The sequence below is a fragment of the Drosophila serrata genome, unplaced genomic scaffold, assembly GCF_035046125.1.
Source record: "Drosophila serrata isolate PLE 108 unplaced genomic scaffold, ASM3504612v1 contig_228, whole genome shotgun sequence".
Lineage (NCBI taxonomy): Eukaryota > Metazoa > Arthropoda > Insecta > Diptera > Drosophilidae > Drosophila > Drosophila serrata.
Window position 1 is genome coordinate 1,825,639 of NW_028257126.1, and position 14,181 is coordinate 1,839,819.

General features: G+C 41.5%; 4 protein-coding genes and 1 pseudogene across 6 annotated transcripts; 3 read left to right on the forward strand and 2 right to left on the reverse strand.

Moving 5' to 3' along the window:
* Positions 1-70: 70 nt before the first annotated feature.
* LOC147644153 (nucleolar complex protein 1 pseudogene) lies at positions 71-2,536 on the reverse strand (annotated as a pseudogene).
* Positions 2,537-3,386: 850 nt separating this feature from the next.
* Positions 3,387-5,171, reverse strand: SecS (Sec synthetase). 2 transcript variants are annotated; one of them, XR_015271026.1, is made up of 5 exons: positions 4,930-5,171; positions 4,748-4,877; positions 4,420-4,666; positions 3,641-4,360; positions 3,387-3,588 (listed from the first exon to the last, which is right to left on the reverse strand). XR_015271026.1 is itself a non-coding variant. In XM_020957229.2 (4 exons), the coding sequence occupies exons 1-4, from the start codon at positions 5,041-5,043 to the stop codon at positions 3,440-3,442; spliced, it is 1,419 nt and encodes a 472-aa protein (XP_020812888.1). In that variant the 5' UTR covers positions 5,044-5,171; the 3' UTR covers positions 3,387-3,439. The 2 variants fall into 2 exon arrangements, 1 of the variants encoding a protein (XP_020812888.1); XM_020957229.2 differs by having other exon boundaries at positions 3,641-4,666.
* A 223-nt stretch (positions 5,172-5,394) lies between these two features.
* Positions 5,395-12,665, forward strand: Cenp-C (Centromeric protein-C). 2 transcript variants are annotated; one of them, XR_002319900.2, is made up of 14 exons: positions 5,395-5,522; positions 5,708-6,194; positions 6,256-7,623; positions 7,877-7,990; positions 8,137-8,256; positions 8,337-8,447; positions 8,566-8,769; positions 8,898-8,999; positions 9,847-10,699; positions 10,850-11,323; positions 11,716-11,858; positions 11,914-12,022; positions 12,089-12,272; positions 12,352-12,665. XR_002319900.2 is itself a non-coding variant. In XM_020957133.2 (13 exons), coding segments are annotated over exons 1-13 (4,152 nt in total). In that variant the 5' UTR covers positions 5,395-5,520; the 3' UTR covers positions 12,154-12,665. The 2 variants fall into 2 exon arrangements, 1 of the variants encoding a protein (XP_020812792.2); XM_020957133.2 differs by having other exon boundaries at positions 12,089-12,665.
* A 468-nt stretch (positions 12,666-13,133) lies between these two features.
* LOC110187700 (uncharacterized) lies at positions 13,134-13,499 on the forward strand. The gene is made up of 2 exons (XM_020957135.2): positions 13,134-13,270; positions 13,334-13,499. Exons 1-2 carry the CDS (start codon positions 13,233-13,235, stop codon positions 13,488-13,490), a joined length of 195 nt encoding a protein of 64 aa, XP_020812794.1. The 5' UTR covers positions 13,134-13,232; the 3' UTR covers positions 13,491-13,499.
* LOC110187699 (mitochondrial import inner membrane translocase subunit Tim10) lies at positions 13,334-14,093 on the forward strand. The gene is made up of 2 exons (XM_020957134.2): positions 13,334-13,704; positions 13,844-14,093. Exons 1-2 carry the CDS (start codon positions 13,554-13,556, stop codon positions 13,969-13,971), a joined length of 279 nt encoding a protein of 92 aa, XP_020812793.1. The 5' UTR covers positions 13,334-13,553; the 3' UTR covers positions 13,972-14,093.
* The last annotated feature ends 88 nt before the right edge of the window (positions 14,094-14,181 follow it).

Sequence of the window (14,181 nt, forward strand, 5' to 3'; positions counted from 1 at the left end):
AAAATTAATTAAAACTGAACACTTTAGTCTTGATTTTGTTATATATGTATATATTTATTATACTCTCCTGTGCAATGAAATCTAATCCTGGTCTTGTGTTTTCCCTAGCCCGCCTTCTATAGTGCCTTCTTGCTGCCTTTGCTTCTTGCCCTTGTAGGTTTTCGTTTTCGATCGTCGGTTCTCCTCCCAGTTCATTTGCTTGGTGGAGGATTTGTCCCTGTTGAAGACGGCATTGCTGGTGCCTTCTTGCAAGTTTCCTCCAACATGGAGGAGCAGTAGTCGGCGGCGGCAAACAGCGAGGACATGTCTAAAGAAAATTCAAGAAAATTGTATTAAAAGAAAGTTTCTCGGAAAAGAAAGCTAATCCTACCGTTACTTTGTTTCAGTGTCTTGGCAAAGCTGCGACCATTGAATCTTCGCCATCGTCGACGTCTTCATCGTCCTCCTCCCCTAAATCATCATCTCCCCAGTCCTCGTCTATGTCCTCCATATCATCCTCATCCTTGTCCGCCATCTGATTCTTATTTTTCTTGTCCTTCTTAGACTTATCTGATTGAATCTCTCCACCCAGCTCTTCGAGAAAGTTGAGCTCCTCGTCCTCCTGCTCATCCGCATCGGCGCCCTCCTTGAACTCCTTGCCGAAGTAACCATCCAAATAAGCCTCGACTTCGCCGTCGTCCACCTCGCCCTCTTTCAGGTATTCCTCACCAGCCTCGCCATCCTCCTGATCTCCTTCCGCTGGCTCCTCCTTCTTCACGCCCAGTTGTTTCCTGTTTCGCGCCACAATCTCAGCCTGGCGGCGCTTGTGCTCCAGGAAGTTGAAGATGAACATCTCGTCCTCAGTGCAATTGGATTTGGTCAGCGATCGCACAGACTTACCCCGTGCCCCATGTGCCATGTAGCGCTTGTGGGCCACAGTGGTACTTCCGCAGTCTGTTGGCTGGCGTCCAGTTTCTTGGGATTCTTGAAGGCGAAGCTCTCAAGGAAGTGCGTTAAACCGAAGTCCCTCAGCGGGTCTCCATAGTAATCAATGCGGGACTCTGCAGAAAAAGGATATATTAGAATTTAGGTTAAAGAATTTCATGTGTAAACTTACGGTTTAGGATCCGATCGGCAAAGACCTGCACGGTGGGATGATAATGCTGTCTCAGCAGCAAAAGGTCGTGGCGCAGAGCATAAACAGCTCCGGAAAAGGCAGGCACACGATGGTACGGATCGTACTTGCAGGAATCGATCTCCCCATAAAACTCCTCCTCATCACTGCTAAACTTATGCAGATCCATATCCTCAGGCAAGATGGATTTTTAACTAGCAGCCACCTCATCGGATGCTCCACTGCCGCCGACCAGCTCTTTGCTCATGCGCAGCAGCTTGTGAATAACAATCAGACAGCCGGCGGCTATGTGAGGCGGAGCGTAGAGTGTCAACTGAAGCAGGCGCATCACAAAGGCCTGAGCCCGCCCCACGTGGTTGTCGATATGGATGGCACGGTGGACGATGTGGAGCAAGTGGGCCGCCGTTTTGCTGCCGACATTTATGAGGTTTAGGTCGAGCAGCTTCACATACAGTACATTGTAAAACCGATCCGATTTCTCAGTCTTGACTGTCACCAGTTGCAGCAATAGGCCCAGCGTTTGAACACTCACTCGGATGTCGGCCAAGTGGACCAGTCGGTAGATGGTGTCCTGCATCTCCTTGTTGAGCAGCTCTCCGTTGCTGTCCTTTGCCGGCTGAGCCTCCACAATGGCCTTTTGCAGGCACCGCAGAATGGCCTGCATGGTACGATTGTTAACGGCACCCTTCTGTTGACCAGCTTGGTGCAGACCTCGGGCCGGCCCGAGGGTGCGATGCTCGAGAGGAAGCACAGGGCAAAGTGCTGCGTCTTCTCAGATATGTTGTTACGGAAGAGTAGCTTCTCCGCCTCCGCAACTATAACGCCGCACATATTGGGATGCCGCTGAGCCACTTCGCTGAGGTGATGCAGGGCCTTGGAGGCCACCTTGGCGATGGGATCACCCAGTTTGTTCACCAGCATGGTCAGCAGCAGCTGCTCCTTCTCCTGCGCGTAGGCCAGCAGCTTTGATGCAGCCACAATGGACGAGTTCTTGTTGTGCTCTTGGCCCGTCTGCAGGCCCTGCATAACATTCTTCAAGAACTCATGGTACTGATCCTTTAGCTCTCCCTCGAAGTATCTATAGGCGTAGACCCTTCGCTTCTGCTCATTCCGCAGCTTGTCGTCCTTTTTCAGTTTTTTCCAATCAGCGCCACGAGTATGCACGGCTAGGAGCTTCCTATTCGGCGGCAGCAGCACTTCCTGCCATAAATCCGTGAGCACAGTGATCACATAGTTGCTGGCCTTGTTGGAGAGCTTACAGAAGCCGATAAGAGTGGTGAGCGCTTCCAGGTTGCCCAGAGGATTGCTCGTGACCAGCAAGGCGCCGGCATTGGCCCGATCCTTGGCCGTACCCTTGTGCAGAGCGGTCTGCAAACAACGGACAAGGATGAGGATGATATGGAGGACATAGACGAGGACTGGGGAGATGATGATTTAGGGGAGGAGGACGATGAAGACGTCGACGATGGCGAAGATTCAATGGTCGCAGCTTTGCCAAGACACTGAAACAAAGTAACGGTAGGATTAGCTTTCTTTTCCGAGAAACTTTCTTTTAATACAATTTTCTTGAATTTTCTTTAGACATGTCCTCGCTGTTTGCCGCCGCCGACTACTGCTCCTCCATGTTGGAGGAAACTTGCAAGAAGGCACCAGCAATGCCGTCTTCAACAGGGACAAATCCTCCACCAAGCAAATGAACTGGGAGGAGAACCGACGATCGAAAACGAAAACCTACAAGGGCAAGAAGCAAAGGCAGCAAGAAGGCACTATAGAAGGCGGGCTAGGGAAAACACAAGACCAGGATTAGATTTCATTGCACAGGAGAGTATAATAAATATATACATATATAACAAAATCAAGACTAAAGTGTTCAGTTTTAATTAATTTTAAGCAATTTTCTTTTATGCTTCGTTTTGATTAGAGTTGCCATTTTAGCCTTTTTCCCGACAGATTTGTGTTTTTATTTTGTTTCGTTTCTAAATGTTTTTCCAAATTTAAAACATTTTGATTTTTTTTTTTTTTTAATGTTTTAAAGTAGGATTTTTGAAGTTACCTTTGAATCAATCTTAATGCAGGAAAAGAAAATTTAATTCTTTCAAATGTTTTCTTCAATATAAAATTATTTTGATTTTCTAATATTTGTAACTTCTAAGCTGTCGGGGATTCAGTGTGCATAATTTTAGGTGCTTATCGTTACTAAGTGGACGTAGAAAAACTTTTCGAATTTTTGGCATTCTTAAATATTTGCTAAAATATTCAACGCATTTGAAAATTGATCAGCTTTTCATGTGTTTCATTTAATATATTTACAGTTCTTAGAACTTATTATGGTTCACGATTTCGCTTTTGACTTAATTGCTGCCAGCACTTGTCCAAGACACCAAAGAACTTGTCGATCTCTTCTATAGTTGTTCCCATGGCTGCCGCTACGGTTAAATAGGAGACTTTAAGATCATTTCGATGTGAACCAAAACCTGAGAAATAGAAAGTTAGAAAGATACAAAAAAAAATAAGGACTATAATGACCCTGAAACTCGTAACCATCGATGGTTTTGTTTTGGCCAGATGTTATCACTCTCGCTCCGGAAACCCCACGTGTTTGCAACATGGCTCCCAGTCTACTGATGTCGCTGTTCTGACCCGCTTTGTCGAGAGTGCTTAAGGTAATGGCCAAGGATATAGAGTTGTCTCTGCTATCAATCACAATTTCATTACGACTCTCAGCGAATTTTTGTAGTTTTTCTTTAAGGTAAATGAAGTTGTAGCTCCTTTGCTTAATGAGCGATTGAAAACCGCTGCTGCCAAGGGAAAGCAATGTCATGAAGACGTCGAGGGCCTGGGACCCACTTGCTCTGCCCGCATAAGTGCTGGCCACATTATGCAGCACATTCTCCTCAAAACTGGCTACAATAGCTCCTCCCACCGGCACCAGTAGATTCTTGTCGCTGCTCTGTACAAAGTAATCTATTCTTCCCACTCGATGGGATCTTTCCAACTGACGAGAGATGTCTGGTGCCTGCAGTCCGTAGGCATTGTTCACTAGATGTGGTATTTGCCATTGCTTGGATAGCTTTGCCACCTCAACAATATTGTCGCTATTACGGGGTGCAAAGCAACTGGTGGTGGTATACAGGCAAAGGATACTCTCAGATCCGAGCGCCTCGATCTTTTCCCGGAACGACTCGATGTCTGTGTGCAGAGATTCTCCTTGCACCACCTGGCAAGGAATAATCACTGGTTCTAGCCCTGCAGTCGTAATTGCTTTGAAGCAGGACTTTTGATCGATTCGTGACCATAAAACATACCTCGCCCTGGGCCGCTGCTTTCGAAGGCTCTGAAGACACAGGCTTAAGGTCATACCGGTGCAAATTGGAACCAGAAAACATCCGGCACAACTGGGCAGTTGTCCCACGGTCTTCATAAAGTCGAGGATCAACGCGTTTGTGAGGCGAGCGAGCAACGTCGAGCCTGCCGCCTTAGGCTGTGCCTCCAACAAATCCCCAGAGCGACCGATGCCGTGTCCAAAATTGTAGTGACGTCGGGCCACGAGTCCTATATAAGAATGTTTTGCGGGTTATTTATCTTGATGCTTATATTACCCTAATTATTATCATATTTATTTTAGATACCCACTGCAGGCTATCCGCGCCTCCCGTTCTCCAAGTCCAAGTTTGTGAGGAAAGTTGTTGCTGTCCAAAGACGCTAAATGATGCACCAGCTCCTCGATTTGTTCATCGGGCCAGCCGTTTAACGGTAGTTTCCTCTGAAATAAAATATTTTTTTGCTTTTTGCTCGGTTTTACTTTTCTTTTTTACCTTTTCCAATAGCTCCTTAAAGCTGCGCTGCTTGGCGCGTTGGGCTGACAAACCTAACTGTAAATAGTTGTCAGGCACCAGTTTTGCTGGTATATTTATGTCATCAAAGTTCATATTCTTAAAATGTTATAGCCTAGTAAGGATAAGAGGTATTATTAAAATTATTATAGGTAAATCGGCTTCAACTCCCTCTTTTGATGGCGGGCTAGTGTGACCAGCTTTCCGGGTACTAATCATGGATCAGCTGTGTTTGTTTACAAATCATGCATGAAATGCAAAATATGCAATTATGCAAATATTTTATTTATGGATGGAAAATAATTTCGTCATTAATTGTATCATGTTTACGAATAGTCATTCTAAACTCTTTTTCCTTTTTTCGCCGTACCGAACTTTAGCGCGCGGTGGAAAACAATCGATAGTGACACGGCGATTATATCGATGCTATGCTCTAGTTTGGCCACACTAAAGTAAGACGGCTTGGACGCGGCCATTTAATTTTCATCTTGCATCTAAATAGATATTAGTTCTTAAATTGTTGTTATATTTGTAAAGAACATACGTAAAGTTTGATAAGTATATGGTTATACGATGTGAGTAGCAGATCAGTGTTTTCACTAAAAGCCGAGACTTGGTGAATCGGGAGCCAAAAAACGAATGAATAATCAAAGTCCTTAATTCATGCGCATTTGACTATTGTAGTTAGGCAATTGATGCGAGATACCACCAGCAGCATTTGACTACTACCGTTTTTTGATTGTAATATGTGACTTTTCAGGTCGAAGACTAAGTCCAGGAAAGATACCACGATAGAGGAGATGGAGGAACTCATGAGCCAGCCTGATGCGGATGAAGGGCAATTCGCGGCATACTTGCAGCGCAAGCTCGCGCAGAAACAGCGTCCAATGAACAACGACCTCCTCTTCGGCAACGTCTCATTCGACTTTGACTTTGATGTGAAGCTGACCAAGAAGCAAGAGCCAGCCGTCACAAGCGAGAACAATCCAAATGCTGTCGCCTCAGGAGAGACCAATGAACCGACTTCTCAACCCCCGGCCGTACAGAACAATAGACCGACACCTTTACCGGCTGCCACAAACTCTCCGAATTCGTCGCCTAATCGCATTCGCAGCAGAAATGTTCCTGGCTCCGACAAGCTTCGGCGCCGGGCTATTCGGCGGCTATCACAAAGCTGTGGACGCCAATTGATTAAGGAATTTGAGGAGATCAATGTAACTCGAAGCTCCTCCAGTCCTGGAACCTTTGTGAGTTTTTCCCAATTCACCCAGAAATACTGGTATTTAATAGTGCCTTTATTTTTTTCAGAAGCCCACAGTTAGTAGCACTCCGTGTGCAGGCCAACAATCGAAGGATATTCAGGAAAAAGAAATAGAGGAGAATCTTCAAATGAAGAAATCGCAAGAGCCAGAAGCGGAGAAGCCCGCAGAGAAGTCACTGGTCCAGACAGACCCAAAGAAGTGTCTCACAGCATTGGACTCTAGAACTGTTGACATGGCTGCCGAGGCGTCACTATTGTATCGGGAGCGGCTGAGTTCCTTTCAAAACAACATTTTGCAACTTGATTGTACCGGACAGGCGCCGTCATCAAATGGTGGGGGTTGTACATACACCATTGAAAAGGGTCCAGCTCCCGGGCAGTTGCTGCTCTCACCTTCCCGGCGCAGTTCAAGCTGCACAGCTGCTCAAAAGCGGTTGATGCCGGTCGTGAAGGTAAAACGGCACAGAGAAGAACTTCTGGTACCAGATACTCCACCCCGGACTCATACTAAGGAAGCCGTACCGGAGCAGGAATTTGTTGTGCCGGACACACAGTTCCAGGATCTGGGCGAGCTGGTACAGAATCTATCTCGAAATGCAAGTGGTCCAATAGTGGTGATAAACACTGCCAACTCGAAATCAGTTGTTGATTTGGCGCATGCACAGCCTGTTTCTATGGTAGCGTCTGCCCCACCGGCGTTAACTCCTCTTCATCGCGCATCGACTGAGGTACATTCTGCTTCGTTGCAGCCAGCTGCTGAAAGTTATAATTTTTCGCCTGCGGTAGTGTCTGCTTCCCCAGCTAAGCCTCAGGAATCTCCAAAATCAAGTCGTAAAAGCACGCTGGTCGTAAACAATTTAGACGCCATAATGACTGACGACGACAGCGATGAGCAGCCTAGCACTGTGGCCATGAATCTGGTTGCTCAGCGTGGAGATGACAGAAGACAGCAGCGATGCCTACGCAATCTTAACAACCGGCCACCTACACCGGATCCGGATAAGGAGAATTTCGTTCATCTGCTGAACCTCCATCAATCAATCAAGGCTAAGAAGTTAAAACAGAAGGCTAAGCCGGCGACGATGCCCTTAAACAAGGCGCCTTGTGCCCCGATAAATGGTGAGCAGTTCGCCCAGGAGCTGGCCCGGATGAGCAACTACGAAATTTTAGATTTACGTAAGCGAAACTCACTAGGCAAGGCGAGTCTAATAAACGGTCACAAAAAGAGCAGTACTATGCAACAATTGGATCTGGAGCGAAGCATTCAACTTGAGCTAATACGGAGGAATTTGAAGATCAATGGAGATAGATTAACCAGTACCACCACCGCGGTTGACGAGTTGCCAGAGAGCACGGACATTTGCCCTCCACCTGGCACCAGCTCTGACAGATATAAAAATCAAAGTCCGGAAAAGGTGAGTTTGTCGGTTTATGATATCTTTTGCGACGCAGTTAATAAATGGATACTTAAGATCAATTTTAAGTTAGTTTGTAACTGCTGGCGATATTTGGCTAATTTTGCGATGTTGTTATGACTTCAAGAGCAGGTCAAGTAGTCGCAAGAAAGGGAACCCTAGCGTAATAAATACAGGGGGATTTTCAGAATATCAAATCGTATAATATATTTATTATTCATGGTTAATGTGTTTTTTTTCTAAATAACTTCAGGTCGACAAATCAGAAGCCAATGCAGTGTTGCCGCAACCCCCTCAACTAAACTTTAAGAGCACAACAAAATACACAGAGCCATCACGTAGCTCCAGACGACAGCATTCCCAAATGGTGAGCCAACGCTTTGGGCTTAAGCATGGATTGTCCACGACAGTCTCGGTTGACTTTGAAGCATTTTTAATTTTGTTAAAGTACTTTTATAATATATATCTAAAACCTATACGTTTAATTTTACCTCTTTACAACTATATATAAAGTCCCAGGAATGGTCAGATGACTGCGGAGTGCTTCCTCCGTTGGTTCCGTGTAACTTTGATGACTCAAGAAAGCGGCTGCAGCGACCTAGGCGCTCCAAGCGTTGTTATTCTCGCGATCTAGTAAGAAATAATCGTTTATATTTCTTTAATTTTAAAAGCAGATTTAATAGTAGTTTGATTTTAACATTAATTTTATTTAGTCCGACGAATCGTCAGATGAAAATGAAGCTCCGCCGGTGCCACGTAACTTCCAGGATTCAAGAAAGCATACAAAGCACTCCTTGCCCACCAATCGACGAAGTCGACGTATGGTGAGTTGAGAGAGAAATGGGCTTGGCTTTAGTTCTGCCTAGAAAACTATTTTATTATTACCTTTTTTGACAGTAGCCAATATCATTGATAATATTATAATTTTGTCTGTTTTTCAAGTCCGAAAAAACGAAAGATGACACTAGCTGCATTCCTCCGCCGGCACCCAGTGCTTTCAAGAACAGAAGATCTTCTCGATCCAGACTTCGGAGTTCTCAAGGATCGTCAGATGAAAATGAACAACCACCGGTGCCGTCTGATTTCCAGGATTCAAGGAAGCTGACAAAGCACTCTTTACCCTCCAATCGAATGGACCGTCAAATGGTGAGTTTTAAAAACGAAAAGAGCTTGGTTTTGATATCTGGATATCTGGAAATTATTTTGTGATTCCCCTTTTTTATAGTATGCCATATTACCGTTAACATTATGATTTTGTCTGTTTTCATTTCAAGTCCGAAAAACCGGAAGATGACCCTATCTTCATTCCTCCCCCTGCTCCCAATGCTTTCAAGGACAGAAGATCATCTCGGTCCAGACTCCAGAGGTCTCAAGAAGTAAGTTTGTTCTTATACCGTATTATAATTTTTGCCATTGGGTCTCTATTTGGGTACAGACTTCGAATTATGTGTAGAGATTGTAAATATTTTAAAGATAATATTTAAAGGCAATTTAGTGAAACATTATAGATATTTGACTGAATATTATAGTGGTCCTATTATTTAACTATAATTAAATATAGTTATTTAAATATAGTTTAAGATAGGAATTTAAAAAGGCAAAAACATTGTTCAGGCTTAGGAGGAATACTAAATTATTAAATAAAAATTCAACATAAAAAAAATAAAAAGTGTAACACAATATGGTGATATTATTATTATTATTTGCCAATATGCATATAACTGAAGAAAAAATAGGTTTTTTTTCGATTTATTATTGAAATTTTATTAAAATCAGAGCAATAAATTTTCTTTGGGAGCTATGTGTATACTTTTAATTTCCTTTACATTTATCCAAAAAGATAACTGAAGATATTGTTTTCTTTTCATATTTATCCAAAAAGATAACTGAAGATATTGTTTTCTTTCATACGTTTTAAAATCACACATAATATAAATTTTTTTGTTGTTGAAATTTGTATAAAAAATAAATAAAAACTTGATATTTGTCGAGATAAACTATATCTATAACAAACATTCTTGAGATGTTACACATGAAATTAAGTTGATACAAAAAAAGCCATACTAGTTTTGTTTTCGCGTGTCAAATTAAAAACATATAATTTATTATTTAATTTTCACAAAATGTTATAATTTTTTTTTAGTTGATCTCTACTTTTATCTTACCTAGATTTGTTTTGTTTGTTTAATTAATACCTTAATATCTTGTCATTCCTCGTTGCAGTCAAAGGAACTAACCAACTATCTGATGATCTCAAAAACAATGGAGATGCGGCGTTCTTCGAAGCGTTCAACTAAGCGCAAACTCTACACAAAGGGAGACTCAAATGCTGAAGTTTCTGATTTTGAATCACCTAAAAAACAAAAAAGATATAGTCGCAGTTATATTCACAGCGAAGTACATAACGAAGGGGATAGCATTGCTATTGTTCCACCGCCGCCTAGCTCTCTTCGCTACTCCCAATCCCTACGCGATTTGAGGCAGATGAATGAAATTGATTCGGAGAATGCACCGATCGATAACGAAATTTCCACCATTGAGATTGCTCCACCGCCGCCAGAGAGTTTTGGACTAATTCGGGTGAACGCTTCACTTAGAGAAGAGAGCAATGAGGATGAAATTTTTCCCCCTCAAACGGAGTCCGACGGCACTGTGGAACACGCTCTTCCACCCCCAACTGAATATAATGAACCTAAATTGGTTGAAAACGAAACAGTTCAAAGTCGTGCACCAGTCAACGGAAGTAGATTACCATCACCGAAAGGAATCATTGCTAATGCTTCTAAAACATCACAAGAACCCGGGCTTCAGTGTGTTTCTAGTTCCCAAGATAAGTCGATTTCCAGACTAGATATTGTGACTGATAATGAGCAACCAAGCACGAGTCTAGCGGCACACAAGGCGAGGGAACTTTGTGCTCAAAAAGATAAAGCCGACCCCCAAGTAGATGATGATACAATTTTCAAAAAACCTCAAAAGCCTGCACCACGTGTAAAATCGAGGGGTAAGACCAAGGAGCTTGACAAGTTGATGCATTCCGTAATCTATAGAAAGACGTCTCTGGATGATGGCTCAAGTAAGTGTTTTTATATAGTAAATTAAATTGTTTTTTTATAGTAATTAAAGTTTAGTGGGCAGAAGGCAGGAGGATGCATCAACCAGCCGTATTTTTAACAAAAATATCATTCGGAAAAAATGTATCTTAATATTTTTATCTTTGACACAGTTTCTTCTGAAGGCTTGCGGCGTTCCAAGCGTGGTCAAGTCCCAATCAAAAACACTTGGTGTCATACCCAGGACATAATGGATATGCCCTTCATGGGTGCCAAATCCCTAATTCAAAAGCCAAAGAACAAGTCTACTTCCACGCTCAAGTCGGTTGGAAAAAAGAAGTCAACTGCTGCAACAAAAAAAATAATCAATCCACTGTCGGACAGAGGTCCAGTATGCAGTAGCACTCCTCGAAATCCCGATGTAATAGTGGAGCCATTCCCAGACTCGGCTTTCCTTGGACAGCACTCTGCAATATCGTCGAGGGAGCCCTCCTCCGAAACGGATACTCACTCTCATAACAAATTTGGGCCCGTCATATTAGAAGATCAGACAACTAGCAATAACGGAAACAATCGGTTTAGAAACTGGCTGCTGGGCGTCAGCAGCGTTCAACCTTCTGAAACGAATGACCAAGGCAAAGCAGCATGTAAGTTATACATTTTTATTCCGAGTTCAAATTTATTATAAGTGTTAACTGAGGAGAAATGTAAGCAGCAGAATGAGACATTTTCAACTTTATGTCCACACCTAAAATTCGATTACAAACGGATAACCATCTTGGAATGTTTTAAACAATAAACATAACCAACCCTTATGGCTTGTAGAACCGGGAGAGTACTTCTTTCCTTGTTCAATTTCATTTATTAATAAATGATAGCATAAATATATTCTGGTTTGATATTCCCCGTTGAATTTGTGATGTTTCGATCTATAAATTTAAAGTTGTACTTTTTTTGGTTGGTTACTATGATTTTTTTTTGTATATTGAAATACTCTTCTGTTCGTTTTAATACTACGTATTTATCTTTGTTTTTACAGCTCTTGTTGAAGACATGAGATTTACCGAATTGGATGGCATAGACTATGCTTTCTATGATACAAAGGAAACGGCTGCTTTGGGCTATATGCGTTTTAAGCCGCATCAGGTTCGAAATAAAAAGAAGGTCAAGGCATGTCCTCTGGTAAGACCTTAATCCCCGGGTTTTTGATTCTATTTAACATTGATTTAATTTACAGAAATTCGTTGTGCAGATTGGAGAGTTTGCCGTGCAGTACGGAGCCATTGACGGAGAGGAGGAAGAAAGCTGTATATTACGTGAAGGTGATATGATTGAGATCGATAAGGGTAGGCAATGACACAGTAATATCGTCAACAATTAATAACAATATCAAATTTTTAAAAAATTTTCAGGCAGTCGATATTCTATACAAAATATTTTGGACGCTATAGGAGTTCTTTTGGTCATACGCAGTTAGATTTGATTTTTATTAATATTGTAATAATATAATTAATTAATCTTAAATGTGTGATCTATGGCCGGGAGAGAAGAAAAATTGTATATATCGGAAATGTTATTTGGTTAAGAATGATAGAGGTAAGCACTGCCACGGTAATAGCGTCAAGAAACAATTAATATTAATTAATTTTTTATATATATGCATATATGTACATAGGTGTCCTCTTGGTGATACGTTATACGCCGAAAAATCTCTATTTCTTTTAATATTCTACTAAATATCCTGAATATATATGTGTTCTTTTGGTCATACGCAGTTTTAATTTCTGTTAATATAAATGCCTAATAATATTTTTATGAGTTTGTTAATACACAAATATTACATTTTTATTGAATTTTCGATGGTGGCCGTCGAAAGAATAAAATATTTAAATATTTGACTCGATTACGAAAATGGTAATAATAAGGAAAAAGTAATATGATTAAACAATACCAACAAAATAAATAAAACACAATAATATATACCTAAAATGTAATTTTTAAATATATGGTTTCACAGGAAATAAGAAAGCTAACTTCGGAACTTTTGTACCGTTTGCAATTAAATCATTAAAAATGAAAAGATAAACTAATAATAATAATGGTAAATATTATATAATGTATATAATAATTCCATTTTTATCAAAGAAAAAAATATACAAATTTAAAATTATATTTCTTAGAGTTGAAATATCTAAAATAATACATGGGTGGTCAAAAGTATTTACACAGCGACCATTTTCACAGCCAAATTTCTTTCTTCAACCTATTCGATAAAAAAAATTTCAGGGAAATCGTAAAATTAAAAATTTTAAAACAGAAAAGTTATCTTATCCCATGGCTGTTAAATTATATAGTCGTCTGCTCTAAAACTAGTATCTAGATAAATGTGTATTTTATATTTCTGATTACATTTTCTTTCTAAGTGTATTTTTTTAACGGTGTTCGTAATTTAAAAATACCAAAAATAGCGACCTTGCGAGAACTGTCACATGTCCGACAAGGAGGTATTAAAAAATCCCGCACATTTCTCGTTGTCTCGCGTTAGTACTTTTAGCTATGTCATTGGGCAACGCCGGGCGAATTGCTGCTTGTTGGTTCGTAATAAAAAACAGGAAAGCCAGCGAAGCTTATAAAACTAAATTGATTTACTTGCGCAGGGCTGTTTTGACTGTTGGTGGCGTCTACGCTTTTGTGCTGTCGAAACGATCCGTTGAGAGTCGGCGATACGAGAGCTTGAGAGTACGCGAACGCATGCGAAAGGCGAACCAAGGCGATTACGACTCTTCTAAAACGGACAGGCGGTTTGACTATTAGAAGGAGAAGCACATTGTCGGAGTTCCTCACGTAATATCCACAGAAGCATCCCCCAATAACACTATGGCATTGCCCCAGATCAGTAACGCCGACCAGGCCAAGCTCCAGATGATGCAGGAGATGGAGATCGAGATGATGTCCGATTTATATAACCGCATGACGAACGCTTGCCACAAGAAGTGTATACCGCCCCGCTACTTTGAAGCGGAGTTGGGTGAGTAAAGTACATACTATTTGCTTAATCTGCAGTGACCGAGTCAGTGTTTGATCTTCAGCATGACGTTACATTTTTATTTGTTTACTGCTTAATTTGATAAATAATAAAACTATTGAATTATTATCATTAATTCCAGGCAAGGGCGAAATGGTCTGCATCGATCGATGCGTCGCCAAGTACCTGGACATTCACGAGAAGATCGGCAAAAAGCTCACGGCTATGTCCATGCAAGATGAGGAGCTAATGAAGAAGATGTCCAGTTAACCAGGCACCAAATAGTCACTTAGCCAACAGTGCATTTTCAAACGCTTCGATTGTTAGAGATACATGTACAAATCATCCAGTTGTAGAGAATAAACCACGGTCTTATGCGTGCTACATAACAATTGTTGACTTTGAACAATGGTTTAAAAGAATGTGGACGACCCAGATGCTGTCCTAGTTGCGGCTACTTTTTCGACGTGTACACGCAAT